Source organism: Suricata suricatta, chromosome 7 (genome assembly GCF_006229205.1).
Source record: "Suricata suricatta isolate VVHF042 chromosome 7, meerkat_22Aug2017_6uvM2_HiC, whole genome shotgun sequence".
Classification (NCBI taxonomy): domain Eukaryota; kingdom Metazoa; phylum Chordata; class Mammalia; order Carnivora; family Herpestidae; genus Suricata; species Suricata suricatta.
The window spans coordinates 29,657,023-29,683,429 of NC_043706.1; the positions used below are offsets into that span (position 1 = coordinate 29,657,023).

Here is a 26,407-nt window from a genome sequence, read left to right on the forward strand (position 1 = left end):
CATGAGCACCAGCTCTTTCAACAGACTCTGCAAAAGCAGATGAGAAGGAAGACAGAGAAGGCCAACAGAGATGGTCTTTTCCCCTTTCGTAGGAACAGCCGGGCCTCAGATAGGCACTGCTGGAAGGGCTCTGAGAGGCTGAAAGAAAAGGTGGGACGGGCACCAGGCAGGGGGAAGGGGAGGGACCCACCCTGAGCAGCGGTGGGCGTGGCTCCACCCTTCCCACCTCAGAGCCATGGGGAGCCTGGGGCCCGGTGGGCTGCCCCTGGTACAGGCCCCCTACACAGTTCTGCTGCTGCCACTGGAGACCAGCCGCCAAGACCCAGGGGCCCAGAGCTTCTTCCTTTGGGTGAGTATTAGTCCAGCAAGAGGTCCCAGGGAAGCCGACTTTCTGGGTCTGCCCCTACATTTCCATTCCATTTTAAGGACCCGTAAGTCTCCTCCCCTGCCTCCCCTTGCCCTCCAGCCCATGGTCAGTATGGGCTCGCCCTCAGTGACCAGACAGTGAACCCAACCAAGGGTTGAGAGAAAGGGCCGTGACTCAGAGCCCTGCTCTGGAGCAAGTCGGCCTCTGCTTCTGGCCCTTCCAGCTGCAGAAGATGCAGGCTCTGGAGAGGGAGCAGGACGCCCTGTGGCAGGGGCTGGAGCTGCTGGAGCACGGCCAGGCCTGGTTTGAGGGCCGTCTGAGGGAGGCACAGCAACAACAGCTGCGTCTGGGGGCTCTTGGTGAGGTACGGGGCTTCTGTGTGGTGTGGGACGGGGGTGGGGGGCTCTGGGGGCCTGGGGGCATGTGGACACAGCCTGGCACCACCCTGGAAAAGCAAGAGTTAATGGCAGGGATCATGAATTGTAATGGCTGGATGCCACCATGTGCTGGTTGGTGTTCATTGTTGGGATTGGAGGAGGCTGGTCTGCATTCCATTCAGAGAGACCTGATTTGGAACACTCCATTGAGATGGGGGAGTGGCCTGGATTATTCCAATGGGTCAGGACTGGACAGGGAGCCATAAAAAACAGGGAAGGGGGTCCTATGCTATCTGAGGGGGATGGAGGAACTGGACTGTTAGAGCCGGGAGTGGAGAGTATGAATTTTTCCACCTGCCTTGGGGGTACTGCGATGAGGGGATCCCGATGGAGAAGAGAGACGGCCTGTGGTGACAGAAGAGCAGCAGATGGACCTCAGGGTTTCACCAGGTTGTCAGCCTCCAACTCCTCCTTTAGAATTTTCTAACAGATTTACACTCAGAGCCTGGTGGCCCCCAGTTAGCCCAGATTCAAAATATGAACATCCGTTTGCAGAATCTGATTCAGGAGAAGGTGAGTTTATTGTTTTTAGTTTATACTCTTGGAAAGTGGGAGTAAACAGGGGACTTGGGGTCAGCACTGGTTTAACAGAAAAAAAGCAAATCCCTCCCCCTTCCTTCTAGTTCTCCCCACATCCCTTGAATCAGGCCAGTTCCTGTGCCACCCAGGACTGGAAGGGAAGGCAGAGGAAGCGGACTGTGTGGCAACAGCAGGTAACTGAGGGAAGTGGGGGGAGGGGGAAGCCCTGGCCCCTCAGGGGAGGGAGGAGCACAGATGCCACCCCCCCCCCCCCCCCCCCCCCCCCCCGTTCTCTCCTCTTCTCCAGCAGAAAGGAAGCGTCCTGCCCAAAGGGGAGACTGCTCAGCTCGGCTGCCCCAGTGCGCGGAGGGGCCCAACCCGAGTGTGAGGCCTCCTCTCAGTTTCCTCAGTTGGCGACAGGGGAGGCCCGGTCAGAGCCCCCAGTCTCCTTATTCTGCCTCTTGACTTAACAGAAAAATTGTCCAGGTGCTGGGCCGACTGAGGGCCAAACATCTTGGTGTAGAGTTTCTTCTCCACAACTGAAAACTTCATTTCATCTGCTTGGTGTCTTACGCCCTCACTCCCCTTGAGTGATCTGCATAAATGATCTTTCTTTGAAATCCCTCTCTAGAGAAGGCATGTTCATTGAAATTGTCTTTCAACTTTAAATACAAAAATAAAATAGGAGTCTCTTCAGAATTTCAAATAAGAACAATTCTATAAATGAACCTCACTCCCAACCTTAGTCTCCTCCCCCACAGACCTTTCCTTCTACCTGAGCTTAGGAAAGCATGTATAAGTAGTGGAATAAAGAGATTTTGCGGGCCGCCTGGGTGGCTCAATCAGTACAGCTTCCGGCTTCGGCTCGGGTCATGATCTCACGGTTCGTGGGTTGGAGCCCAGTTGTCAGGCTCTGTGCTGACAGCTCAGAGCCTGGAGCCTGCTTCCGATTCTGTGTCTCCCTCTCTCTCTGACCCTCCCCTGCTCCTGCTGTCTCTCAAAAAGAAATAAAAAACATTAAAAATTTTTTACCAAAGAGAGATTTTGCTACAGAGAAATAGCCAATTTTCTCCAAAAAGGAATATTTGCTTCGGTTCCCAGCAGGGTAGGGAAAAGTGCACTGTGGGAAAGTCCATTGCCCTCTGTCCCAATCTCACAAAGAAAGAGGGACATGTGTCTGAGAAGGAAATCTCCATCCCAGCTGGGAGAGGTGGGGTCCCAAGGTCCAGTTGCCTTCTCAGCAGTGGGACAAGACTGAAAATTGCGCTGGAGACACATCCCTCTAGGGGTTCTGGTGTCACCAGGAGGCCAGGCCTAGCAGGAGCAGCACCCCTCCAACTGTGCCCCACCAGGGGTTGCCCACCAGCGCTCCCCCAGCCCTTCCCCGAGTCACCAAGGTGGAGGCAGGGTTAGTGGAGGCGAGGATAGGGCCAGATGAGTGGGCAGGGGCAGCCAGCGGGTCCTGGGGAGAGGCGGGAGAGACTGTCAGGGTGTCTGCACCGCCCTCCCCTTACACTGCTTAGCCAGCGATGGGAAGTGGGGGTGCCTCACCTGAGGGGCGGGGGCCAGCACCAGGAGCTGGAGGAAAGCATGGGTCAGGGGCACCGGGCTGGCTTCTCGACCTGTCGCAGTCACAGTCACCACCACCACGGAATCTGGGGTGGCTGTGTCTGGGACCTCCAACCACAGGCACCCCCAGGCGGACTCATTTGGTTCCAGGCGAACCCTGTCGAGTGGAGATGGAAGGACGCTGAAGGCCCAGGCTCTGAATAGCTAAGAGCCCAGGGTCAAGAGGGGAGGGAGGAGAATCTGAGGGCCAAGTGGAAGACGCCGCTGTGGACGGGGCTTAAAGCACCAGCTCCCACGCCAGGGGAACTGAACGGTGGGCCAGAACCGAACAGGCGGGTTCAGGGGCTATACCTGGAGACATTGGAGGTGAGAACAAAGCTGGGCTTGACAGATGTCCTCAGCTCAACATCCTGAGGGCCCGAGAAGCTGGTGATGCGGAGGCTGAGCGGGGCCTTGCTGCCAGGGGCCAGGAAACCCGGGGAGCTGCTGAGCTGGGGGGGGGGGGGGGGGGGGGGGGGGGGGGGGGAACGGTCAGACGAGGAGAAGCCGCTGCAGCTCTCTCCAGCCCCTACCTGCACCTCCCTCTTGTGACTCACCTCCAGAAGAACAGGGACCACCGTGCAGGGCTGCAGGGCAGCTCGGTGCAAGCCTTGCCCCTCTCCGTCCTGGCCAATCAATTCCAGAGAGAAAGGTCCCGCGGAGGACAGGAGCGCGGGCGGCAGTGAGGCGGCGAGGAAACCTCGCTCCTGCGGCCCCGTGGGCTCCAAAGGCACCCGGCCCAGCTCCGCACCGTCTGGGACCCCTCGTAGGAGGACATGGGAGAAATTCGGCAGAGGACCTCCAGGGCTGCTTCTGGAGCCCAGCCCTGTCACCTCTACCAGCAGCTGGGTCTGGAGGCCTGGGACAGGAGAGAGGAGGGGAGAACAATGGCCCACAAGAGATTCCGAGACCAGGAGAAAGGAACGATCGGCTTTTGGAATAGGGGTTACCTCTGGGGAGTATGAATGGAGAAAAGGGGTTGCCTCTGAGGGCAGTTGTTGGGCAGGGTCAGGAAAGATTCTGGGATTTTGAAAAATGTTCTGAATCTTGAATGGAGTGGTGGTTACATGAGTGCATTATATGAAATCCATCCAGCTGTATACTTCAGTTTAGTGCACTTCATTATGTGTAAGTTATAACTCAATTAAAAAAAATATATATATAATGGACAAGTTGGGTGGGGGTAGATGTACCTGCAACTGGCTGAGTCAGGGGGTAGAGGCCAGGGTGGGGGCCATCCTCCATGGGGATCCCAAAGTAGAAGAGGAAGTCCAGGGAAGTCTGGGCTGAGGAGGGCCAAGGCAATCAGAAAGCTTCCTAGATGAATGTGACTGGTACTGCTCTCTGAGCTCTGCAGCATTCCTGTCCCTTCCCTTCCAGGAATATCTCCCTCTTTACCTTGCACTCTCACCCGGGCCGTGCCCTCGGTTGTGACCAGGATCTCCCAGGCCCCTGTCTGTGGGGGGTCATTCATGGTAACTATCCAGAACTGCCCAAAGCAGCGAGTGTGACCTAGAGGTCCATCACCTTCCTCCTGGCCCTGGGAGACCCCTGGTGGGAGTGGGGGAGCAAGAGATTGGCACATGAGATGGCTCCTGTCCCTTAGGATGTCACCCTTCAGTCTCTCTTCTCCCCTCTGCCTTGAGACACACACATGGAAGTACCTGCAGGGTTCCTGATCCAGAAGCTGCTGACCTCCCCATGGACTCGGACTGTGACTCTCCGGAGCAGCGCATCCACACTGAACACAAGTGGCCTCCCAGACACCACAACAGGAGGTTCCAGGGGAAGGGTAACCTAGAGGGATGGGCAGAGCCAAAAAATAGGGGAGGAGATGAGGCATTGAATGAAGTAGAAACAAAGACAGGAGAAAGGCGGAGACAGAAAGAAACTGTCACACACAGAGAAGGGTTACCAGTGAAAGAGGGGCACAGGACCAGGGATGAAGTTATGGTCAATGACAAAGTGCAGGCATGGAATTAGGGGTGAGGTGATTGCTTCTTGTCCGTCCTTAAAAGATGGCAGCACTTCCTGTAGTGGCCCCGAGGACAGACTACTGGAGGCCAAGACTGGGAGACAGGGGGCAGTGCTAATAGGGAGGGAACAACGTGGAAATTGGGTAGCCATGGATCTCAGAGAGAGAGAACCTTCCTTTCCCACCCTTCTGATTACAGTGGCAACACAGCAGTGTTAAACTGTTAACCGATGAGAAAGAGCAATGCCATGTCGCCTGTACCCTCCATTCTGAGCCAAAAGCATCAGTCCCTCTGGCCCTCATACTCACTCACCAGGTCAGCCATGCTGTCCCCAACAATGGCTGCCACATCCTGAATATGCTGGTCTTTGGTGAAGATTACCTCTCCTCCTGAGGCCAGGGCCACTGCTTCATAGGGCTCAAAACGCAGAGGGGACAAGACCTCACGCCGAGCTCGGCCCTGAACCCTCGATGGGTCTTCAGTCACTAGGAATGTTACCTGTACCCAGAAAAAGAGGCCAGTACTGAATACCCCAAGTGCCGTCTACCATTGTAAATGAGGAGGTTTTGTGCTCAAGTGTTCTGCGGAGCTGATGATGAGCAGTAAGGTCTGGGTCTACCCTCTGACTGCTCCTGCAGGGTCTCCCAATGACACACCCCGCAGGCCTTCGGTTAGTAGTTGCCACTCCCTTGTAACTGTCTCCATATGTCATCCACAGTGGATTGCTGGCAACTAGATTTCCAGTTCTTCATATGGTTTATTGGAGACCAGTTCAAATATTCGTTCAGCATCATATAAGGGATCAGGACATGTTACACTCATTGTCTGCTTCTCCCACCCCATGCCAAGGATGGTTCAACCACCAGAGTGTGGTGTGATCCTTGTTATGAGATTGTCGTCACAGGGTTTCCCGCATCTCTAGGGTGGCTAACACTGGATGTCCCATCGGCTGTGCTCACTCTGCAGCGCCGCTCCTGAGTCAGGGACTCCACCCGGTTGGTGAGAAAGGCATCCTTGGGAGAGGCATCAGTGAAGACAAAGATGTCTGAGAGTGGAGGTGTGTGCAGCAGAGCCAGCTGGCAGAGAGGAAAAGCACTCACGTTAAGAATGGCAGCAGCAGGGGAATGGGTAGAGGAAGAGAGGGTAGAATAGAAGGAAATATGGCCCTGGAACCCTGGAGTGAATGAAGCTTGTGGACCTAGGCTCTGAAGGTGGGGTGGAGGATGGAGGTCCCAGGAAGGCTCTGGTTCCCCCTGGTGGTGGGAACTGGAAAGGAAGGGAGAAGGGGAGGGGGCGGGGGAGGGCAGACCTCCAGGGCTGACAGGCACATCTCCGGCTCATCTCCACCCCCCAAGGCGTGGATCTCATTGAGTTGTTGCCAGAAGCTGTCAGGATCACTGGTTGTAAAGACAGGGCCAAACCCTGGGGAGGAAGAAAGGAGGTTGAGTTGAGTTAGGAGAGGGAGAGGGCTCCCCTCATCCCTGCCCAGGGCCACCTCCCACCCCCCAGTCAAGAGGCCTGCTGTGATCCTGGGATGAACAAGTATTGAGATAACAATACGCCCTGATATTTATATGGGCAGGGCAGGGCAAGGGCTAGTTACCTTTGGGGGAAAAGTGGACCTCATTTCCTTAACAAAATGGCAGCATTTCCTGTGGTCCTGAGAGGGCCTTTGTTGGATTTGTGCATAAGTATACAAACACCTGGGGCCTCAGGTTCCTCACCAGAAAAACCGGGGAAATAGTGGTACCTACTTCAGAGTGTCATTAGGAGGGCTAAATGAGTTAATTTTGCGAATCTTAGACTAGTGCTTTGACACATAATAAATACCAAACGAAATGCTTCATCAAGTATGTGATAAACCCCTGTTAAATTCCAGCTACTATGAGATTTATGCAAGTAAATCAGACTCAACTCCTGCCTTTAGGGAATTTGCAGTCCTGTAGCTATTTTTTATTTGATGATCATTTCAACCCTAGAAGATAGACAGGGTAAGATGAGTACTAACCCATTTTATGGATGATGGAATTGAGGCAAAAAAAAGGCTAAATGACCAGCCTAAGGATGTGCAGTGACGGTCAACCCAAGTCAGATGGTCTAACTTCCAGTTCAGCGTGGAAGAAATACAATATAACTAGCTGTCTCAGGCTTCACAGAGGCCTGGGCCCATCCTCATTCCAACCTCTGTCTACAGGAAATGGAGAGAACTGACTGATTAGCACAAAAGCCTAAGAAAGCAGAGACCTCTGCCTAAGCACAGATCATGGGTAACCTCATATGGAAGGGGACGCCATTTTGGAAACAGCAGAAGTGGCTGATTGTTTGCTGTGTGCACAGAGGTTCTAGTAAAGACTCAACCATAGGAAGTGTCACCATTTTGTTAAGGAAGTGGGGCCATGAGGCCTACTCCCCCACCAGTGGCATTTACCCCTTGCCCTGGACTTCCTTTCCTTCCGCTATCCTCGCCACGCCACAGTTACCTGGATCGTGGAAAGGCACCAGGATGTAGTGGGAAGGCTCCATGGGGCTGCCCCGTCGCTGTTCCACAATGTGGCGAGCCTGGATTTTCGCAGCATTGATCTCCTCACCCATACTGCCTGTGGTGTCCAGGACGAAGCTTAGGCTGGAGGCTGGGCTGATGTCCAGCAGCCTGGGGAGCAGGCAGAGATGCGGTGAGGAGTCTGCACATTTGTCCCCAGCCCCTGTTTACTCAGCTCCCCCAGGAGCGCATGCCCACTAAGGAGCACATCTCCCCGAGGCCACTCACCTGGAGAAAGCCTTGTCTCCCAGCCGGTTTCGCAGGAGACTGAAGGCCTGGATGGAGGCCAGAAGGGCCAGTTTTGCTGCCTGGAGGTGCAGCATGTGGTGGGGAGAGAAGCTGGGGGATGTGCTATCCTTGTTGATGCCTCCCCGTGGTGGCCGGGAGCTGCTCTGGTCAAAACGGCCCCCATGGCTACACTTCCCTGGTTTGGGGAAAGAGATCTGGAGGGTGGAGGTAAAAAACCCACTGCCTCCTAAGAAAATGAGGCCCAGGTTTGACCTGGCCTGACCTCTCACTCTTCAGCAAAGGATCAACAAGAAAGATGACATTTGTGGAGGGTACATCTGGAGAAAATCTTAGAGAGGTCAGCCATCACAGTACATGGCGGATCCCCTAATCCCTCCAGTCCATCCCCAAAAGCTACCCTTGGGTAATGGAGAAGTCTTACCAGTTAAGTAAGAAGCTATTCCCTCATCGAATAATCATGGCCACCTGAGTGGGCCTCCATCCATCTACCCCATCCTCAACATCCCCTCTCTCTTCCGGAAGTGATGCCATAGGAAATGGGACAAGGGCCTACAGTTCTGAGATCCCTAGGGAGAGGGTCAGGGGAAAGGAAGTGACTTTCTCCCCTTACTTCTGCCTGGTACCTGCAGGTTTGGAGGGATGAGTTCCAAAGTAGCCAGAGGTGAGGTGTGTAAAGCCCAGCAAATTCCCGGGGCAGCTCAGCTCCTCACAATCAGAGCAGGTAGGATCGCCCACTGGGAAGAGAGGACAGGGGTCCAGAGCCCAAGATCCTGCCACTGCTAACATTTATCCCCAAAAACTGGCTTTTCCGTGAGCTGGTACTTCGAGGCTTTCTGAACAAAAACCTAGATCACCTAGTGATGAGACTGAATAGTTGAGAGCGGGACTGTGCTGGGAAACCTGCAAGTGTGAGCTGTGGACGGACGTGAACGTGTAATGGACAGGAGGCCGCATCATAGCTCAGGGGGAAGGATGACAGGACTGCGAGGGAGAGCCCTACATGCTCCATCCCACGTTGGGGAAGGAAGCCACATGAAAGAGAACTCAGCTGAGGTCTGCAGACCTTGGTCCTGGCTCTGTCCTCCCCTGTGTGACCTTGGGGAAGCCATCTAACTGACCTGGCCTTTGGCTGGTCATTCCAGAGAAGAAGCCATGTCACATCCTATGTGACCTGAGGATGTGATGCAGTGCCTGGGCAGGCTGAGAGGACATGGCTTTAGTGGGCTTCCCCATCCCCCGAGGTCATGGCCGTACCTTGTGCCAGGCTCCGGAGCTCCTGCCTAGGCCAGAGGAGGTGAGGGTGTGGCTGCTGCTGTCCCAGTTCCACCCAGTTGCTGTGACTATAGAAATCCTGGGGGGAGAGGGGGCGGGGGGAATGAGGCTCTGTCTGACCATTCTCACAATCTCTGGCGCTTATTCCCCCTTCCAGAAAGCCTCCTTCTACCCCTGCCGCCACTGTCAGGTACCCCAAGTGCCTTCCACACCCTCTGCCCATCGCCCAGGACAGAGCTTTCCCCAGATGGGAGTCTCCTGGTGTTTCCTCCCATCGCACTCAGAGTCCAACAAAAGGCCCACCCCTGACCTCATGCCTCCTCGCTTTTCTCCAGCCACAATGGCCTCCTGGCTCTTCCCACAGGGAGGGCTGCCAGTTTGGGGGAGGGGGAGCTAGGGACCAGTCTCAGGGCATTGGCAAGCAGTGCCCCTTCCCTTCTTGAGTAGGCGGAGGTGTGATTAAGAAGGCACCATGAGGGGACGCCTGGGTGGCTCAGTCACTTAAGCATCAGATTTGATATCTGCTCAGGACACGATCTCGAGGTTGGTAAGATCAAGCCCTGCATCCAGCTCTGCGCTGACAGTGCGGCACCTGCTTGGAATTCTCTCTCTCCCTCCCTCTCTGCCCCTCCCCTGCTCTCTGCACCAGGAAGAAGTCTTTATCTGGGGGACGGGAAGACCTGGGATGAAGAACCCCCTGCCCATTTTACGCTGTTCTCACCTGCAAAGCATGAAGTGCAGCCCCGAGGCGCTGGCGGGCCAGGGTGTGGTCGAGAGCTCGGGCGGCCACCAGGACCTCCCGTAGAGCCTCCACCAGGCATGTGCGCCCCTGACTCAGCCGCTCAGCATCAAAGTGCAGGTCAGGGTCATTCCTGGATGTTGGCAGGAAGTCCTGGGCTGCGTTGGCACGGGAGACCTCACCTAAGGCTGCTCGGAACCTCCGGGAAGAAGACCCAGGTCCAAAGTAGGCAGCAAAGAGGTCATCGGCAAGGAGGGTGCGGCCCTGGAGAGAGTGGGTTAGGGGACAGGAGCCCCTTGGATTGGACCATTGCCCACATTTCCTCAGCAACTGGCACTCAGGTTGAGTGTGTAGGGAATTGAAGGTCTTGCCCTATGAAGGAAGGGCAATTCTGGACCTTTCTAAGGCTGGGCAGCATTGGAGGGGGGGGCCTCCTGATTTTAGGACCAGGACTCTTGGGTATTGTTATTGCAGGGGGTAGATGTGGGGAGCCAAGGAAGAGAGGAGAAGGATGTCCCTCCTCTTAGCAAGCAGAGCCCTGAAGGAGTAGAAGTCCCAGGAACTGGGGAGTCCAGCTGGGACATGACAGGGCCTGGGGATGCTCACCAGGAAATCCTCAGGACGAAGAGGGGGCTGCCCCAGGGGTGGCTGCTCCAGAAAGAGCTGCAGGGTGACATTGAGGGCTGCCTCCTCAGTCAGGTCCTGGTGGGTGACGGAGCCGGGAGCAGCCAGGAGGCTCCAGATGTTGGGGAAGAAGGAGGATGCAGGGGGCGGCGGCAGCAGCAGCAGCAGCAGCAGCAGTGAAGGACTCGGGTGGGCCAGGGGCACGACTGCGGGGAGCATGGCTGGGACATGGACCTGAGGGACAGGAGGCTCTCCAGAGCAGGAGGCAGCAGCAAGTCCAGGCCAGGCCTTGCTGTTTGTCTCCACAGGCACCTGCTTTGGGCCCTTCCTCCACCTTGCCTGAAGCACCTGGGTCTGCCCCAACCTGGCCTCCCCACTCTCTCCTCAGTTGCCCAACACGAGGGCCTTAATGGGCTGATAGGGACCCACACCTGCAGGAAGAAACAGAGGCTCCTGCCCCAGTACCCCCCTCCCCACTCCCAGACCGATACCCCCTCCCAAACACCCAAGCATGGAAAATCTGATGAGTCTCCTCTCTAGGCCTCTCTCCTACCTGGTTGCTGGGTCTCCTGCAGGGCCGCTGGGGCGTGGTGTCACAGGGCACTTAGGTCAGAGTTATAATTAACCTCAGCAGGACGGCAGCGGAGGGGGAGGGAGGCCCTGGCAGGGTAGGGGCAGGACAGGCAGCCCCTAGCCCCTCTATTCATGCCTGCCCAACGCCACAAGCGGCAGCAGGCACTAGGGTGGGGCTCCCTCAGCAGCAGTGCAGAGGTGAGTGGAGAAGAGCTGGGAGGAAGGAGTGAGCAACATGACTCAGGCCTGGCTCAGCGCCAGGGACGGACCCAGGCAGACGCACCTCTCTGCCCATCCGGCGCCTCTTGCTCAGCCTGCCACCCTTCCAACTACCTTCCCAGACCCAGGCCCTCAATGCCCCTCCCCAGCCCACCACACACAGACAAGGGATGGTTTTGTGGCAAAATATTTTATTGCTGCCACCCCCATGGTGGATGGCTGGGGGTTATGCGGGCTGGAGTCGGGTGTGTCACAGCATCTTCTGAAATAGCGCAATGGCCTCGTCCACCTTCCTGAGCTCTGCTTCTGTCTGTTGAAGCTGGGGGTGGAACAGTGAGAGGGGGTGGTGGGTGGTGAGGACTCAGGCCCAAGAGAGACCTCCAAATGCTCACGACGGCAGAGTTGGAAACATGGGGGAGGACCAAGGCAGGGAGTAGTTTGGGGACTGTGCGAGCTCAGTTGGCCTGTTCCTTCCGAATTCTCGCCAACCTCCCCATCAGCACCCACCTCCCCCTCCATCATCACTGGCCTCTCGGGTCTTGCCTTTTGCCAAAACAAAAGAGCCCATGTGCCCTAGCCAGCAGCCCAGCCCCCAGCTGGATGGTAGCGCACAGGGGTTAGGGACACAGGCTCCTAGGCAGGCAGTGGGCCTTCATTTGTAAAATGCCAGTGGCAACACCCCCTGCCCTGAGCCGGTGTCCGGGAGAATGGACTGAACCCTGCTCAGTGGCCCAGGCTCCGTAACTCAGCTTCCACTCATTTCTCTCTGCGTCCACGTGGTTCATTCCGCTGCTCCTCCGCGGAGAGATCCCCGGTGAGCCCGCCGGGCTTCCTGGTGTCAAGTGGTCCCGAGACCAGCACCAGGCACTCAGGATGTTCCAGGCACCGGGCGGGGCACGAGGGCTCTGGCTGGGAAGCAGGATACCCGGTTCTAGGTCTATCTCTGTCTTCACCCTGCTTGTGTGCCCCTGGGCTGTGCCCCTGCTGCTAGCCGATCCTCATGTAAGAAAAGGGATTATGTGGGCCCCAACTATGCAAGGGGCCCGGGCGGCCTGCTCCCCCATGGCTGCCCAGGGCTGGGCCCGATGACGGAGGGAGCAGATGGTGTGGGCAGTGAAGGAGGAACGCCCACCCACACCACACACCTTGACTTTGTCTGCCTCCTGGACTTCAAGGGGCACCTTCGTAGGGTAGCTCGAGGCAGCACGGCGCTCCCGCAGACGCTGTGCCTGCCGCTGTGCCTCACCACGCTTAGCCTGCAGCTTGCCCAGCTCCCGGGCCGGGTCCACCAGTCCCTGCAGCTGCAGGTGGACGGAGCAGCGGTCAGAGGCCAGGGCCACGGCACAGCCCTGTGGGACCGGAGCCCCCAGGGCCAGCACAGCCACCACACCCGCGCTGGCCAGGGCCTGCACATAGCCCGACACTGCCGACGCCAGCGCGCCCGTGGCCTCATCAGCCACTTCCAGGAAACCTGCGGGGGAGAGAGGAAGGTGAGACATGGCCCCAAAGAGACACGAGATGAGGCAACCACGCTGGACAATGGTCTGAGTAAACTGAGGGGCCGGCGGGACAAGGTGGCTGTGGGGGTGTGGGGCTCACAGTCAGGCCGGATCCGGGTGAGATTGTAGTCAGCACGCAGGGAACGCACAGCTCGTGTGATGCTTAGGGCCAGTTCCATGGCAGCTTCTGCCTCAGGGTCCTTCCAGGAGCACTGTGTGTGGAAGAGGGGGTGAGGGAGGCTGGGGGGCAGGCCAGAGTGCCCCCCTCACGGGGCTATACCCCATACCTCTGAGGGCTCCGGATAGGGGGTAATACAGAGGCTAGGCGGAGCCCGCAGTGTCCGCCGGGGCAGCCTTTGGAACAGCTCCTCGGTCACGAAGGGCATGAAGGGTGAGAGCAGCCGCAGGCCAACGTCCAGGCAGGTGTAGAGGGTCTGGCGAGCACACTCGGCCACCACCTGGTCCACCCCATTCAGCACGGGCTTCAGGCACTCCTAGGGGGCCAAGAAGCACAGAGCACAAGGCTCAGGGATGGAAAGGGCCTAGCCTCCAGCCCTCACTGTGAGGACCGGGAAGGTGACAGGTTGGCTCGGGTCTCACAGCCAACCACTGGCAAAGTGAGGTCCAAAGCTCTGTCGCCCCCCGCCCCCCACTCAGCTCCTCCTCACCAGGTAGACATCACAGAGCTCATAGAGCCAGAAGCTGTACTGGGCAGTGGTGACAGCTGGGAAATCATAGGCCTGAAAACCTTGGTTGCTAAGCCTCACAGCCTCAGTCAGCCGGCTGCGGATCCAGCGGTCCACCAGGCTCTCATGGCCTCCAGGCTTGGGAAGAAGGGACACATCAGCTAGGAGATACCAGGGGGAGGGGGGCAGAAGCCCATGGGCGGCAGGAACCATGGGCAGATCTGCATTCCAGGAGTCCGATAGGTCTGAAGCAACCACCATGTGCCCTCCCCCTTCTTGAAGGACCCCAATGCCTCAGCCTTTCCCTGTATCCATCTGCTCCCCCCGCAGTTACAAGAAGGCTCCTCCGGGGCAGGGGCTGGGCCTCCTGACTCAGTGGCTACAATCTGATATAGCACAGACCACGCTTGATGACTGAGCGGTAGACGGGCCGCCTGTGTGGGTGCTACCCACCTTGCCACCTACCAGGCCCTCACCTCAGAGGTGGGTGACGGCACAAAACCCTTCCCAAGGCCACGCAGGGCAAACTTGGTGGCGTTCCAGAGCTTATTGCAGAAGTGGCGGTATCCCAATATCCGGTTCACATCCAGGTTGATGTCACGACCTGGGTGGGTGTGAAGTGTGACTCCTCACTATTTTCCCTCCCAACTCGCTCCCATGGTGAAGGAGAAGGGTGGGCTCAGGGAAAGAGGGGGGATTCAGCAGAGAGGTTTTGAGACCATACCCTGGGATGTGTAGGCACACAGTCCAAACCGGAGGGCATCGGTGCCACACTCGGGAATCCCCGTCGGGAAGTCTGCTTTCTGTGGGGAGGAGTCAGTGGGGGGTGTCCTGAGGCAGCCTCACCTACCTCGGCCCACACTCTAGCCCCAGAGCCCACCCTCGGTACCTGCCCTTCTTTAGCCTTCTCCACCTCACTGGGATCCAGGTTGCTGTTCAGTAACTGGTCGTGGAGGCCCTGAGGGTGAGGTGGGAGCCGTCAGGGGGCTGCAGCCACAGCCCCAGAGCCCTTCCCGCCCTGGCCCAGGGCGCAGCCCCACCTGCAGGGAGACTCCATGGATGACGTCCAGGGGGTCAATGACGTTGCCTAGAGACTTGCTCATCTTTCGGCCGTGGGCATCTCGCACGATGGCGTGGAGGTAGACCTGGCGAACAAGGGCGGGGAAGGCCCATGACGATGTGTCTCCTCACCCGCATCCCATGCCTGCCGCGGCCCTGTACCTGGTCTGCCCCATTCTGAACCTCAGACCCCTGCCAGTGTAGTAGGCACCTTCATGGGAATTAGAGGTGCTCCCTCCTCTGGGAAGCCAGGGCACAGAATCAGTGAGTGGAACCCCACCCAGCTGGCTTTCAGTCCCTGACGAGGCCCACCCACAGCTGTCCGCAGGCCATGTCCTGTGTCCCCGTGCGTGCTGAGCCTGAGCTGTGGCATAGGGGGCAGGTGAGGGTAAGGACTGTGGGAAGGGTCTCGCCAGTCTTATCACCTCTCGGAAGGGCAGCTTGCCAGTGAGCTTCAGGCCAAGCATGACCATCCTGGCCACCCAGAAGAAGAGGATGTCATGGCCCGTCTCCAGCAGCGTCCCCGGGTAGAACACATTCAGATCTTCTGACTGGGGGCAGAGCGGGGCATGATGAGAGGCCAAGCACCCACCTCTAAGACTCCGCCCCCCCCCCCCCGCCCCCCGGTTCTCTAGGACCATACCTGGTTCGGCCAGCCCAGGATGGAGAAGGGGAAGAGGCCAGAGGAGAACCAAGTGTCCAATACATCCTCATCTGAGGGAGGCCAAAGGTCAGAGATCAGAGGGGACAGAGGTGAGGATCAGAACCCCAGCTCTGCCCTTCACCTCCAAGGCCCTGACTTGCCTTGCTGGAGACTAATCTTGTCAGGGGAGACTCCAAATTCCTTGGCTGCCTTCTCCCGGGCCTCAGCCTCGCTGCGCCCACTCACCCAGTACCGCCCATTGGGGTCCTGCCAAAGGTAGGGTGAGTGCCAAGGGGGTCCCTCAGCCTTGCCCTGACCCCTCCCCCCAGCAAGGACCCCCACAAACCCACAGTTCTCTGAGATGTGCCAGTGTCCAGCTCTGGCGCAGTTCTCACCTCCCCTGGGGGCACGGCTGGGTCACTGACTGTGATGAAGTAGGCGGGGACGCGATGGCCCCACCACAGCTGCCGGGAGATGCACCAGTCCCTGCAAATGGTGGTGGTGGGTGGGGGTTGGGGGTAAGGGACACGAATCAGGCAGCGGACGACGGTGCCCCGGCCTGTGCCCTGCTCAGCCTCTCACCCAATCACCCTCCCACATCAAGGGCCCTGACGCACCGGATGTTGTCCATCCAGGCATGCCATGTCCGTTGATGGGCCTCAGGCAGGATGCGGAGGTCACCCCGTGTCACAGCAGCACTGGCGGCCTGGGCCATCTCCCCACAGCGCACGTACCACTGTGGCCGCAGGAGAGGCTCCACCACGTCCTTGGACCGGCTGTGGGTACACATGGGTGGGAGATCAAGTGGTGCGCACCCTGAAGAGCCCCCCACCCTGCTGCTTCCCAGGCCTCCGTCCTCACTTGCAAAGCGGCACCACCATAGGGTTGTCCTCAATGCCTCGGAACAGTCCCCGCTCCTTCAGTGCCACCAGCACCGCCTTCCTGGCCTCAAACCTCGGTAGGCCCTGGGTGGAAGACAGGCCCCGTCACGGCTGTGCCCAGCTGCCCCACCATCTCCCCATCCGGCCACCACACCCCAGGCAGTCTCACCAGGAAAGGTGGGGGCACGTTGATGAGGGCCCCGCGGGAGTCCATGATGCTGATGGCCTCCAGCCCGTGCCGCTGCCCAACTTCATAGTCGTTCTGGTCATGTGCAGGGGTGATCTTCACCGCACCTGGGGTGTCCACGGGGGTGCCAGGGTCACGAGGGACTCAGTGGAGTCTCTACACACACCCTCTTTTGCTGAAAGATGTGCTCCCAGAACACCCTTGTCTCCCACCTCTCTAGTATAGTCCCCTGAAACCCAGCCCAAGTCCTGCTGGTTCAGGAAAAGCTTGTTCTTTTCCTTCGAGGGGAACATGAATGGCCAGAGGGCGCCTCCATCTCTCTCCAGAGGACAGCCGCCAGCTCACCTGTGCCAAATTCCATGTCCACAAAATCGTCAAAGACGATGGGGAGGCTCTGAGACGAGAACGGGTGAATCACGCTCCTCCCCTTCAGGTGCTGGACAGAGGAAGACATCAAAAATCCAAGACAAAAGCAAACAATAAATCGTTTCAAAGATGAAAAAAACACTCAAAAAGGGCTAGACCCAATTCCTCCTACCCAGGTCCCTGATTGTCCCAACACTGGGGGCCAAAAGGAGCTGAAGATGAGTTTCTGACGCAATTTTCTCTCGGCCAAGAGGCTGAGCCCATCCCACCCTCATTCACAGTGTAGGAGCCCCCTCTGGCCAGCACTCCTCCCCAGCTGCGGGCAGCACGCCTACCACACCTGGTATCTTGGGTCTTCGGGGTGAACAGCTACGGCCACGTCTCCCAGCATTGTTTCAATCCGAGTTGTCGCCACTACCACCTCCTCATCACTGTCTGGGGTGACACAAGGCTCTGTGGTCTCAGCTCTGGCCCCTTCTCACCCCCTTCCCCACCTAGCCCGGGACCCTGGTGCCCCGGCTCCTACCTGAGCCTTGGACCTTGTAGGCAAAGGAGACAAGGACCCCAAACTCCACCTTCTCCTTGTAGCCGGGCACGGAGAGCAGAGTGCGACCTGTCAGCTCCTTCTTATCCACCTGTGAGATGGGTATTAAGAGAAGTGGCGGAGGAGCTGGGGCAGGGAGGTGGAGATGGAGAGGGCCTGGGGTGGGGGTGGGGACACACCTCGATGTCAGAGATGGCGGAGTTGAGGGTGCAGGACCAGTTGACCAGGCGGGTACTGCGGTAGATGACTCCTTCCTCGTGGAGCCGGACAAAGGCCTCTGTCACAGCTGCTGAGAGTTTCTAGGGAGCAGGAGTTGTTACACATGGGCCCAGGTGCCGAGGGACCCAGGCTGACTTGCCAAAGTAGTGGGATCTGGTGAGACCTGGGCTGTCTAGAGTTCCGCCGTCCAGTACACAGACCCTTTTAAGGGCTGGAGGGGAAAAGTACTTTTCTTGAAGAGGAGAGAGGACTATGGGAACACAAAGGCAGGCAACCAGCCTGGAAACTGGAGATGACAGGGAAGCCACTCAGCTAGGGACAGGTGCTGGCAAAGAGAATCCTGGGAGTTCATGCTCCACAGGAGAGTGAGGCCCCATCAAGTGCCACCTGGAAGAATGTGAGCTCCCAGAGTGGGTGACAAAGGGCCCTGACAAGGGGCAAGAAGCGGTACTTGCAGCTGAGCCCTTAGCAGTTTCCTATGAGCAGTGGGCTCCCCTCCTAGGGGAGGAGTGCTCTCCTTTGTGGGTCACTTGCTCTGGGGAGCTTCCCCCTCCTGCCCCAGGCCCGAGACCCCTCCTACTCACAGGGTCCATGGTGAAACAGGCTCGATTCCAGTCCAAGGAGCTGCCAAGCTTCTTTAGCTGGTGGTAAATCCGGTCACCCTTCCTGGAAGTGGACAGATAGGTCAGGATCAGCACTCAGGCCTGGGCTAGAGGGAGACACTGAGTGGCTGATGGGACAGTATGAGGATCACTCATCCCTATGAAAGTGACCTGGGCCCCAGAGCCCACTGACCCTCAGCCTCATGAGGGTCTGGCTCCGCAGCCATGGCCGGAGGCTACAGAGATTTTACCTGGACAAGGGACAAGAGTGGAGGGTGGCTGCATACTCACTCCTCTTTCCACTTCCAGACCTCCTGTAAGAAAGCCTCTCGGCCCAGCTGATGCCGGCTCAGCCCCCGCTCGCGCCAGAGTTTCTTTTCCACAACCACCTGGGTGGCAATGCCTGCGTGGTCACAGCCAGGGTTCCACAGGGTGGTCTCCCCTCGCATGCGGTGCCTACGGGAAGAACACAGAGGACCCGAGGCGAGTGGGCCACTGCACCTGGCATCAAAGGAAGAAGGGGCTCCTGGGCAAGGAATCGATGGACTCAGGAAAGAAAGGGGCCCTATTCTAAAGTTACAGTCAGGGAGGGGCACCTGAGTGGCTCAGTCAGTTAGGCGTCCGCCTTCTGCTCAGGTCATGATCTCACGGTTCGTGGGTTTGAGCCCACGAACCCATGTGTTGGGCTCTGTGCTGACAGCTCAGAGCCTGGAGCCTGCTTCAGATTCTGTGTCTCCCCCTCTCTCTGCCCCTCCCCTGCTCATGCTCTGTCTCTTTCTGCCATTCAAAAATAAACATTAAAAAAACATTTTTTAAAATGTTCTTGTCAGGGAGCGATGTGCAAGGACAGCCAAAACAATCTGCTAAAAGAACAAAGACACTCTCACCCAACTAGAAAGCAAAACATATGAGAAAGTTATAATTATTAAACAGTAAGTTACTACATTGGAACAAAGTTACAGATGAAGGGTACAAAACATGTCTAGAAACAGATCCGAGCAAATTCAGTATTTCTCAAAAGGCTCATTTCTTATCAGTAGGGAAAGGACAAGCTACTGAATAAATCTGTTTAGGACAGCTAACTAATTCTAATAGATATATGTATCTAAAAGATACATTCTAATCAGATTCATGAACATCAGAAAAGCATTAGGAAAAAAACATACTTTTTAAAACTAAAAAAGACCAAGACACAGATGAAAGTGTGACTCTGAGGTAGGAGATGGCTTCGTTAATAAGATGCAAAGATAAAACTGAAGAACACTGAAAAATCAACTATATCAAAATGTAAAAAACCTCAGAATAAAACCCTTAAGTAAAGTTAAAGAGCAAGCAATAGGCCATTTGGGGGGAAAGGACTAGAAGCTAGTAATGAGTTATTCATCAGGAGATGAATTAGAGAAATTGAGTAAAATCTCAGGACTGCATCTGCTACGCTCTGATTCAAGTTCGTGCAGCTTATGCTGAAGCTCTGCTGATGTGACACATAAAGCCATTAAATTCCAATGACCTTTTGACCTAGGCACCTTAAAGCGGGGAGAAGAATTTATTATACAAACAGAGGCACCTGGGAGGCTCTGCCCATTCTGCTTTTGACTCTTGATCTCAGATTCAAGCCCTGTGTTGGGCCTGAAGCCTACTTAAAAATAATAAAAAAAAAAATAAAAACAAAATAATAAAATAAAACAAAATAGAATAAATAAAATACAAATATAAAAATTAGTCAAAATAGAAAACCTGTATCTATACATCATTTTCAAAGACTCATCAAACTTTTAATTGTATTCATTAATCACTCATTAATTCATTAATAATATTCATTCATCTATACCCCACTATATTTGGATCTCCTTGGGTCATTGAGGACAGGGACTGAAGTGACTCCACTCTGCTGCAGAGAACGGATCCACAGAAGTGCGGCTTAAACATGTACTGGATACAAACAGGTTTTAAGAAATCTAGTGTTTATTAGGTATTACTAAGGAAGTAAAGCATAATGAATGAAAAGATAAAGAATACTTTACTAAAAACATATGTCAGGGTTTGTATAGAGTGACAAAAAATTCAGTTAAATGTCATAGGTTTTTGCATGAATGTACTCTATTCTCGGCTGGGGAGAAAAAGAAAAAATATAGATATACAATCCACTTTTATGTATAACGTGTTATTGATGAAAATAGTTAAGGCTGTGTTTCACATGTTATTTTTGATCCTAAAATGTTGATAGAAATCTATTCCACTTAAATAAATGAGAGTTTCTAACATTTTATTTAGACCATGTTCATTAGAAAAAAGGCGCCACTATCTTAAGAGTTTTCTTTTTTTTTTAATGTCATTTGCGTCTTCTTTTTAAAACTTTATTTGTTTTGTGATAGAGAGAGAGAATGAAAGTGGAGAAGCAGAGAGAGAGAATTCCAAGCAGGCTCTGCCCTTGCCCTGTAAGCACAGAGCCTGATTCAGGGCTGGATCCACCCAGGTGCCGCACCTTCAAAGTTTTCTAAGAAGTGTTCATTCTTTTCTCGTGTTAGTAAGTTGACCATAGTATGTTACATGTATTTAACACAACTCTGCTTTTTCAGCTTTCAGTTCCTTGCAAAATTCTACATCTGACATTGTATTCCCAGTGCCCAGAGCACAGCTGGCCCATGGTGATGTCTGATAACTACTTTCAACCAAACTGACTTAGTATATAAGACTCCAGAAAAATTTCTCAGAACTTAAAATATAACCAATAAACCCTGGCTTCCAAAGATAAAAAGCTGTTTTAAAATACTTTTCTAGGGGCACCTGGGTGGCTCAGTCAGTTGAGCATTTGACTCTTGATTTCAGCTCAGGTCATGATTCCAGGGCTGTGGGATAGAGCCCTGCTTTGGGCTCTATGCTGAGTGTGGAGCCTGCTTAAGATTCTCTCTGTCTCTCTGTCTGTCTCCCTCTGCCCCTCTTCCCCGCTTAGCTCTCTAAAAGTAAATAAATGAATTGAATTAAATATATTTTTAAAGGAACTTGTCATCTGAAGTATTATACTGTGTAATTATTAAATTAAAATAGTAAACTAGTAAAAATTAGGAAGGCGCAAGTACTAGTACAGGAAAAAACATACAGAACAAAAAAATTAATATCAGAATATTAAAGAATCTTGGGGCGCCTGGGTGGCTCAGTCGGTTAAGCCTCCGGCTTCGGCTCAGGTCAGATCTCACGTTCGTGGGTTCGAGCCCCGCATAGGGCTCTGTGCTGACAGCTAGCTCAGAGCCTGGAGCCTGCTTCCGATTCTGTATCTCCCTCTCTCTCCGACCCTCTCCCTTTCATGCTCTGTCTCTCTCTGTATCAAAAATAAATAAAAAACATTATATAAAAAAAAGAATATTAAAGAATCTTCCAACACGCCAATTAAAAAAGAAAGAAACAAAGAAAAATGGATAAAAGATGGGTACAAGAAATTTCACCTGAAAGGAAACCTGACTGGCCAAACGTGAACAGCCAGCCACAGCCTCAGCAATCACAAACACAGGTACCATTTTTCTGCCCATCCGACTGGCCAGCAAACACTGGTATGTCCAGGGTCACACAGGGAACGGGGAAATGAATACCTTCCCGGGCAGTTCACAGAGGTATAAATCACTGAAGCTGTTTTGGAGACAACTTTATATAAGCATGTCCCTCCAACCTAGCAGTTTTACTTCCTGATAGTACACCAGAGAATCCTTCCACTTGCACTTGAGAAAGCGTATACAGGAATGAGCATTCCAGAAAGTTTTCAAGACACAAAAATCAGAAACAACCATTAATAAAAAAGTGATTCGGGGGCACCTAGGTGGCTCAGTCAGTTGAGCGACTAACTCCTAAGAGCCTGCTTAAGATACTCTCTCTTTCCTCCTCTGCTCCTCTCTCCCTCTTGTGCATTCGCTCGAAAATAACATTTTTTTTTAAAAAGTGACTATTATGGCACAGCCACATTATAGAATGCTATGAACAATGAAAGAGAATGAAGTCAGTCTATGTATATGGACAAGGAAAGATCTCCAAAATAAACTGCTAAGTGTAAAAAAAATATATATCATAGCATAACATGTTTGGGGTGAGCCCTTTATGTTAAAGAACAGAAAAAGAAAAACCCATCCAAAAGGAAAATATACATTTCTATGGGTATGCATATTTGTAAGTAAACAGATAGGAAAGATCTGGAATGATACACATCAAAGTAGTAGTAATGTCTAAATTTGGGGAGGGAATAGAGGGATGCAATCAGAGAGACTTGAAGCGTTAAAGTTATCATGAAAATATATTTTCTTGCTTAATTCAAAATAATGGTACTTTTCGTCACAAGAGCAGGGAGAGAAGCGTGTCTGTGAATGAGGGGTGTTGGTTGCTCGACTAGAGGAGGACGCTGAGGATGATGGGAATATCTATTGAGAAAAGTGTGCCACCACCAGGGGGCACAGGTGAGGGCCGATATGGAAGAAGGAAAGGCCGATATGGCCTGTCAGGGAAGAGAAGGGAGGACAGGAGCGCGAAGCCGGAGAAGGCAGAGGGAACCCGCTGAAGGGGAGGACAGAAGCTCACCATCGGGTCAGGGAGTCCTGGATGGCATTGGTGAGTGCGTGGCCCAGGTGCAGGGAGCCTGTCACATTAGGGGGTGGGATGCACATCATGAAGATTCCCCGGGGATTTGGTGCTGACACGCTGGCACGCTGATGGGGGAGGAAGGACGGGCACGTGCTAAGGCCTCCCGTCACTGTCACCTCTCCCGGCCCCCTCCCAGGTGATGTGTCTGTCCTCTGGCCCTACTGCCCCCTCCCACATCTCCTCCAGGCCTGGGCAGTAGAGCCCACTCACCCCATACTCTGGCTTGAAGAAGCCCTGCTGCTCCCACCAAGGATACCAGGCAGCTTCCACGTACTGAGGGCTGTAGGAGTCAGGCATGGTGCCGCTGACATCTGGGGGAGAGAAGGGGACAGTCAGTGCCTGAGGCTGGGAGCAGCTGGACCAATGGGGTCTGGTGCTCACATCACAGGACAGGTACTGGGGAGGGGGGCTGTGCAAATCGTCACAAGCCAAGCGGTGGGAGCAATGGCAGAGCAGGAAAGGGTAACACCAAGCAGCAGCAGCTGAAGAGGGTGGAGGTGAAGGGTGGGGGTCCCTTCCCCCTTCTAGTACCTTTCTTTTCCCCAGATGGGGTTGAGAGGTCGTAGGTAACGACCCCGGGATCCCTTTTCCCCCTCTTCTCTGGTTTTGGTTTCTTCTGCTTGGGAGGGAAGAGATACAGGCACAGATATCAGCTACCCACACATGCTACCAGCTTTCTTCCAGTCCTACCCTTAGCTTCTCACCTCCCCTGAGGGTGGCTGCTGCTGTTGGCTCTTCTGCTTCTGTTGGAATTTCTCTAGCTTCTCCCGTTTCTTTGCCTCTTTCTTGAGTTGTGTAGCCGTCTTTGGGGGTGCAGGGACCTCAGGGCCTAGGCAGAGGCACAGAAATGCCAACTTGGCCCACTAGGGATGGTCCGTGAACATTGCTACTATGTTTCAGATGGGCTATTCCAGCTGCCCCAGTGCTCCTCATGCTGGTCTCCTACCTCACCCTTCCTCAGGCCCCTCCCCCAGTGATCCTGCCATTCATAAGAAAAAAAAGAAAGTGAGCTACATGGAAGGCTCAGAGGAACCCCTCCCATTTTACTCCCCACCCTCCTCACCTGGCTGTTGGGAGAGCGGTCTGCTCCCTGAGTGCAGAACCACCTCTCCCAGCACTGCCCGGAATTCTGGCTGCTGGACACAGGTGATAAACCAGCGAGTCACATTACCCCAGATCCGGCGCGCAGAGGGGTCCAGGACCTGGGATGGCGAAAAGAAACTAAATATCCTTAGTCACCCCATAGTAAGGTCTGAGGGGAGCTTCCCTCATTCTTCTCTAGGCTCCCGGTGACTTACATAACGGAAAGGCAGCAGCAAGGCTGTGACAGCCGCCAGGTCAGCCAGAGTGGGGGCCTCCCCAGCCAGGTAGGTGTGCAGCCGAAGCCACTCTTCCAAGGGGCTCAGAGCCCTCCCCAGGGCTGCCAGGGCAGCCTAGCAGGAAAGGGAAGAGGTATGTATACAATGAGGCTTGGTCCACCCCAAACCCACCACCCCTTTCCCCCCACCCAATCCAGGTGGCCCCCGTCTACTCCACAAATCACCACCTCTAAGGTCATATGGTCATAAAAAATATTCCCATTTGTTCAATAAATTCCTGCTGAACACTTACTATGTGTCAGATGCAATATATTAAGCACAGAAGTTAATGTAACGATTACATGAAGCAACACAGTAATCGCTTCAAGAAGAACTGATTAAGTAGCTACTACAGGCCAGACACTTCTCTAAGGAATGAGGAGAGGAAAATAGACCCTGACCGGTAGAGTTTACCCTCTAGTGGGGGAGACACACAATAAACATGCAAATATGTAACACATTACCCTATTTTTCTTCCTAAGTGCTCTAAAGAAACATAAATCAAGCTGAGGTGGGGACAAGGAATTTCAGAGAGGGGACCTCTATTTTAGACTGAATAAGCAGGATACAAGGAAGCAAGTCAGGGTCTAAGACATCTATTCATTTCATTCATTCATTCATTCAAGAAATACTAAGTATCCACCATGTGCTCAAAACTCTGCAGGGAAGTGGTCACTTTGAAGGACTCCTAGCACAATCTGGTACAGGTCTCTCTCCTCTCTCTTCCTGCCCTTCCTCATTTCCCTTCTCCCTTATGTCCTCCCAGTAGTGGCTACCTCTCCCAGCCCACTCGCCTCTCATCTCTCCTTGACCCAGTCTTCTCCTATACTTCACAGTAACCTCGACCTTCATCAGCCTCAGACTCCTCAAGCTTCTAATCCCAAACTTTAAAACACCTGGCACCAGGTTGTGCTCTGCACACTTCTTTTGATCTTCTCAATGAGTTCCTCCACGTGAAAACTTCCCTTTTCATCAATAGGAAGACCAAGGCTTCAGAGTTTAAGAAACCTGTCCAAGGTTATCATACCAGGTGGCAATTTGGGATATGATTGGTGTTTCTCCACATCTGACATGCATCTTCAATACCCATTTCAATCTTCTTTCTTCTAAATTTCCCCTTCTCCCTCTCCCTTCTCCCCAATCACCTGGGGGTCCTGGGCAGAGCTTCGGAGTCCCAAGGCCGGCAGCGTTGCTCCACAGGCAGCTGGTATTAGCTCCGTGTCGGCGTAACTGACCCACTGTTGGACCAGGACGGCGGCCCGGCTACCGCCAGGGCCTCCTAGGCCTGCTGGCCACAGCAGCTGGGCCACAGCGGTGGCCCCCCACACCCAGAGCCCGCCGGGCCCCTGCTCCAGGGCGGGCAGGCGGGGTGGGGGAAAGGGAGTCCTGCTGGTAGGGGGTGGCTGGAGACAGATGCGGGGGTGGGCTCCTCCCCAGCCCGGTCCCTCCCCAGCCTCCCCATAACGCGCAGCTATAAGGGCACGGAGGCTGGGGAAGGCATCGGGATGAGGGGAGACATACAGGATGGACATGGTTATGCAGGGGGTTCGAACGAGGTGGATATAAACCTAAGGAGAAGGAAAGACAGGGGAAGACTGAGGGACCCCGTAGCGTCCTACTGAAGAAGAGAGGGTACCCTCGTGGGGACTCCTGTATCGCAGTCGCCTGAGACCCCCAGAGCTGGAGGTCTGATCGGGCCTTAAAAGCCAGGGGCCGGGCTCTCGGAGTGGCAGTGCCAGTGGGAAACCCCCAGGATCGCGGGTACTCAGGGACTGCAGGAAGCTCGGGGTAGCCCCTAGGCGTCCGGTAGGACGTGGGCTCGGGCCGCAGGTACGTACTGTTGGGAGGTGATCAGACCCAGCCGGAGAGCCACCTCACGGCCCGGCGCCGGCCGAAGGTGAACCGGCCTGACGGCCGGGGCCGAGGAGTCGGACGGGCGGGGACCGTGGGCGGTTCTCCGGGCGACCCCAGCTCCCAGCGACCGCTGCCGGGCCGTGTGTGCCCACGTGTTCTACCCCCCCCCTTTGTGACAACGAGCGTTTCCGGGCGCGCGGTCCTGGCGCGGGCGGCCCTGCTCCGCCTGTGTGTGCGGATGCTGCCCTGCCCGACACTGGCCCGGGGCCACGCCGCCCGCCGCCAGCCGCGCTCACGAGGTACCCCGCACGGGGCGCGAACGCGGGAGCGGAGGACACCCCCCCCCCCCCGGGACCGCGCTCCGGTCAGGCGGCACCGCGGGCACCCCGCACGGGTCCTCAGGCCAGCCTGCAGAGGGCGGGGCCCAGCGGACAGTCCGGGAACGGGCCGGCCGGGACTAGAGGGCCGCCATGCCTCTTTTCGGAGTCTCATTCCCTTCACTTAGAAGAGGGAGTCAAGCTGGATAGCCCGTAAGGTCCCCTAGTGATGAGAACTCATCTGTTTAGAAAACTCCTATTCGCTGAATGAACCAGTTAAGAATTCGGTTAATTCCCAGTTATAACTCTCCACAATAAAAATTATGTCACTTCTTTGTATTAAACCGCTATAGATATTCAGGAAGCGTGTAGCAATTTGGCTGGGTCGAGGAGGCAACCCAGCAGCATCAAATGCATGTTTCTGTCTGGTAACATTAACTGTCAGGT

The 26,407-nt window shown here is 54.9% G+C and overlaps 3 protein-coding genes across 10 annotated transcripts; 1 reads left to right on the forward strand and 2 right to left on the reverse strand.

Annotated features, from left to right (window-relative positions):
• Positions 1-79: 79 nt before the first annotated feature.
• SAPCD1 (suppressor APC domain containing 1) lies at positions 80-2,032 on the forward strand. 2 transcript variants are annotated; one of them, XM_029944578.1, is made up of 5 exons: positions 80-349; positions 591-731; positions 1,222-1,317; positions 1,428-1,517; positions 1,634-2,032. In XM_029944578.1, the coding sequence occupies exons 1-5, from the start codon at positions 236-238 to the stop codon at positions 1,709-1,711; spliced, it is 519 nt and encodes a 172-aa protein (XP_029800438.1). In that variant the 5' UTR covers positions 80-235; the 3' UTR covers positions 1,712-2,032. The 2 variants fall into 2 exon arrangements, with proteins under 2 accessions (XP_029800438.1, XP_029800437.1); XM_029944577.1 differs by having other exon boundaries at positions 83-349; positions 1,631-2,032.
• Positions 2,033-2,319: 287 nt separating this feature from the next.
• VWA7 (von Willebrand factor A domain containing 7) lies at positions 2,320-10,718 on the reverse strand. Of its 2 annotated transcripts, XM_029944557.1 has the most exons (16): positions 10,313-10,718; positions 9,689-9,970; positions 8,950-9,046; positions 8,319-8,429; positions 7,675-7,870; positions 7,388-7,557; positions 6,217-6,329; positions 5,867-5,983; positions 5,220-5,405; positions 4,596-4,728; positions 4,330-4,482; positions 4,125-4,217; positions 3,489-3,790; positions 3,244-3,383; positions 2,875-3,049; positions 2,320-2,785 (listed from the first exon to the last, which is right to left on the reverse strand). In XM_029944557.1, exons 1-16 carry the CDS (start codon positions 10,547-10,549, stop codon positions 2,621-2,623), a joined length of 2,670 nt encoding a protein of 889 aa, XP_029800417.1. In that variant the 5' UTR covers positions 10,550-10,718; the 3' UTR covers positions 2,320-2,620. The 2 variants fall into 2 exon arrangements, 1 of the variants encoding a protein (XP_029800417.1); XR_003910733.1 differs by lacking the exon at positions 2,320-2,785 and having other exon boundaries at positions 2,964-3,049; positions 3,244-3,378.
• Positions 10,719-11,293: 575 nt separating this feature from the next.
• On the reverse strand, positions 11,294-25,811 carry VARS (valyl-tRNA synthetase). 6 transcript variants are annotated; one of them, XM_029944266.1, is made up of 30 exons: positions 24,935-25,811; positions 23,730-23,864; positions 23,495-23,633; positions 23,136-23,260; positions 22,963-23,047; positions 22,642-22,742; positions 22,369-22,496; positions 18,100-18,264; positions 17,791-17,872; positions 17,167-17,286; positions 16,970-17,078; positions 16,784-16,878; positions 16,423-16,513; positions 16,060-16,184; positions 15,871-15,974; positions 15,627-15,785; positions 15,360-15,495; positions 15,171-15,276; positions 15,010-15,080; positions 14,792-14,917; positions 14,348-14,452; positions 14,197-14,265; positions 14,032-14,110; positions 13,784-13,911; positions 13,290-13,445; positions 12,909-13,115; positions 12,722-12,833; positions 12,268-12,593; positions 11,868-12,031; positions 11,352-11,441 (listed from the first exon to the last, which is right to left on the reverse strand). In XM_029944266.1, exons 1-29 carry the CDS (start codon positions 25,319-25,321, stop codon positions 11,879-11,881), a joined length of 3,924 nt encoding a protein of 1,307 aa, XP_029800126.1. In that variant the 5' UTR covers positions 25,322-25,811; the 3' UTR covers positions 11,352-11,441; positions 11,868-11,878. The 6 variants fall into 6 exon arrangements, with proteins under 6 accessions (XP_029800130.1, XP_029800129.1, XP_029800128.1 ...); XM_029944267.1 differs by having other exon boundaries at positions 15,405-15,495; positions 22,963-23,050; XM_029944265.1 differs by having other exon boundaries at positions 22,963-23,050.
• Between the last annotated feature and the right edge of the window lie 596 nt (positions 25,812-26,407).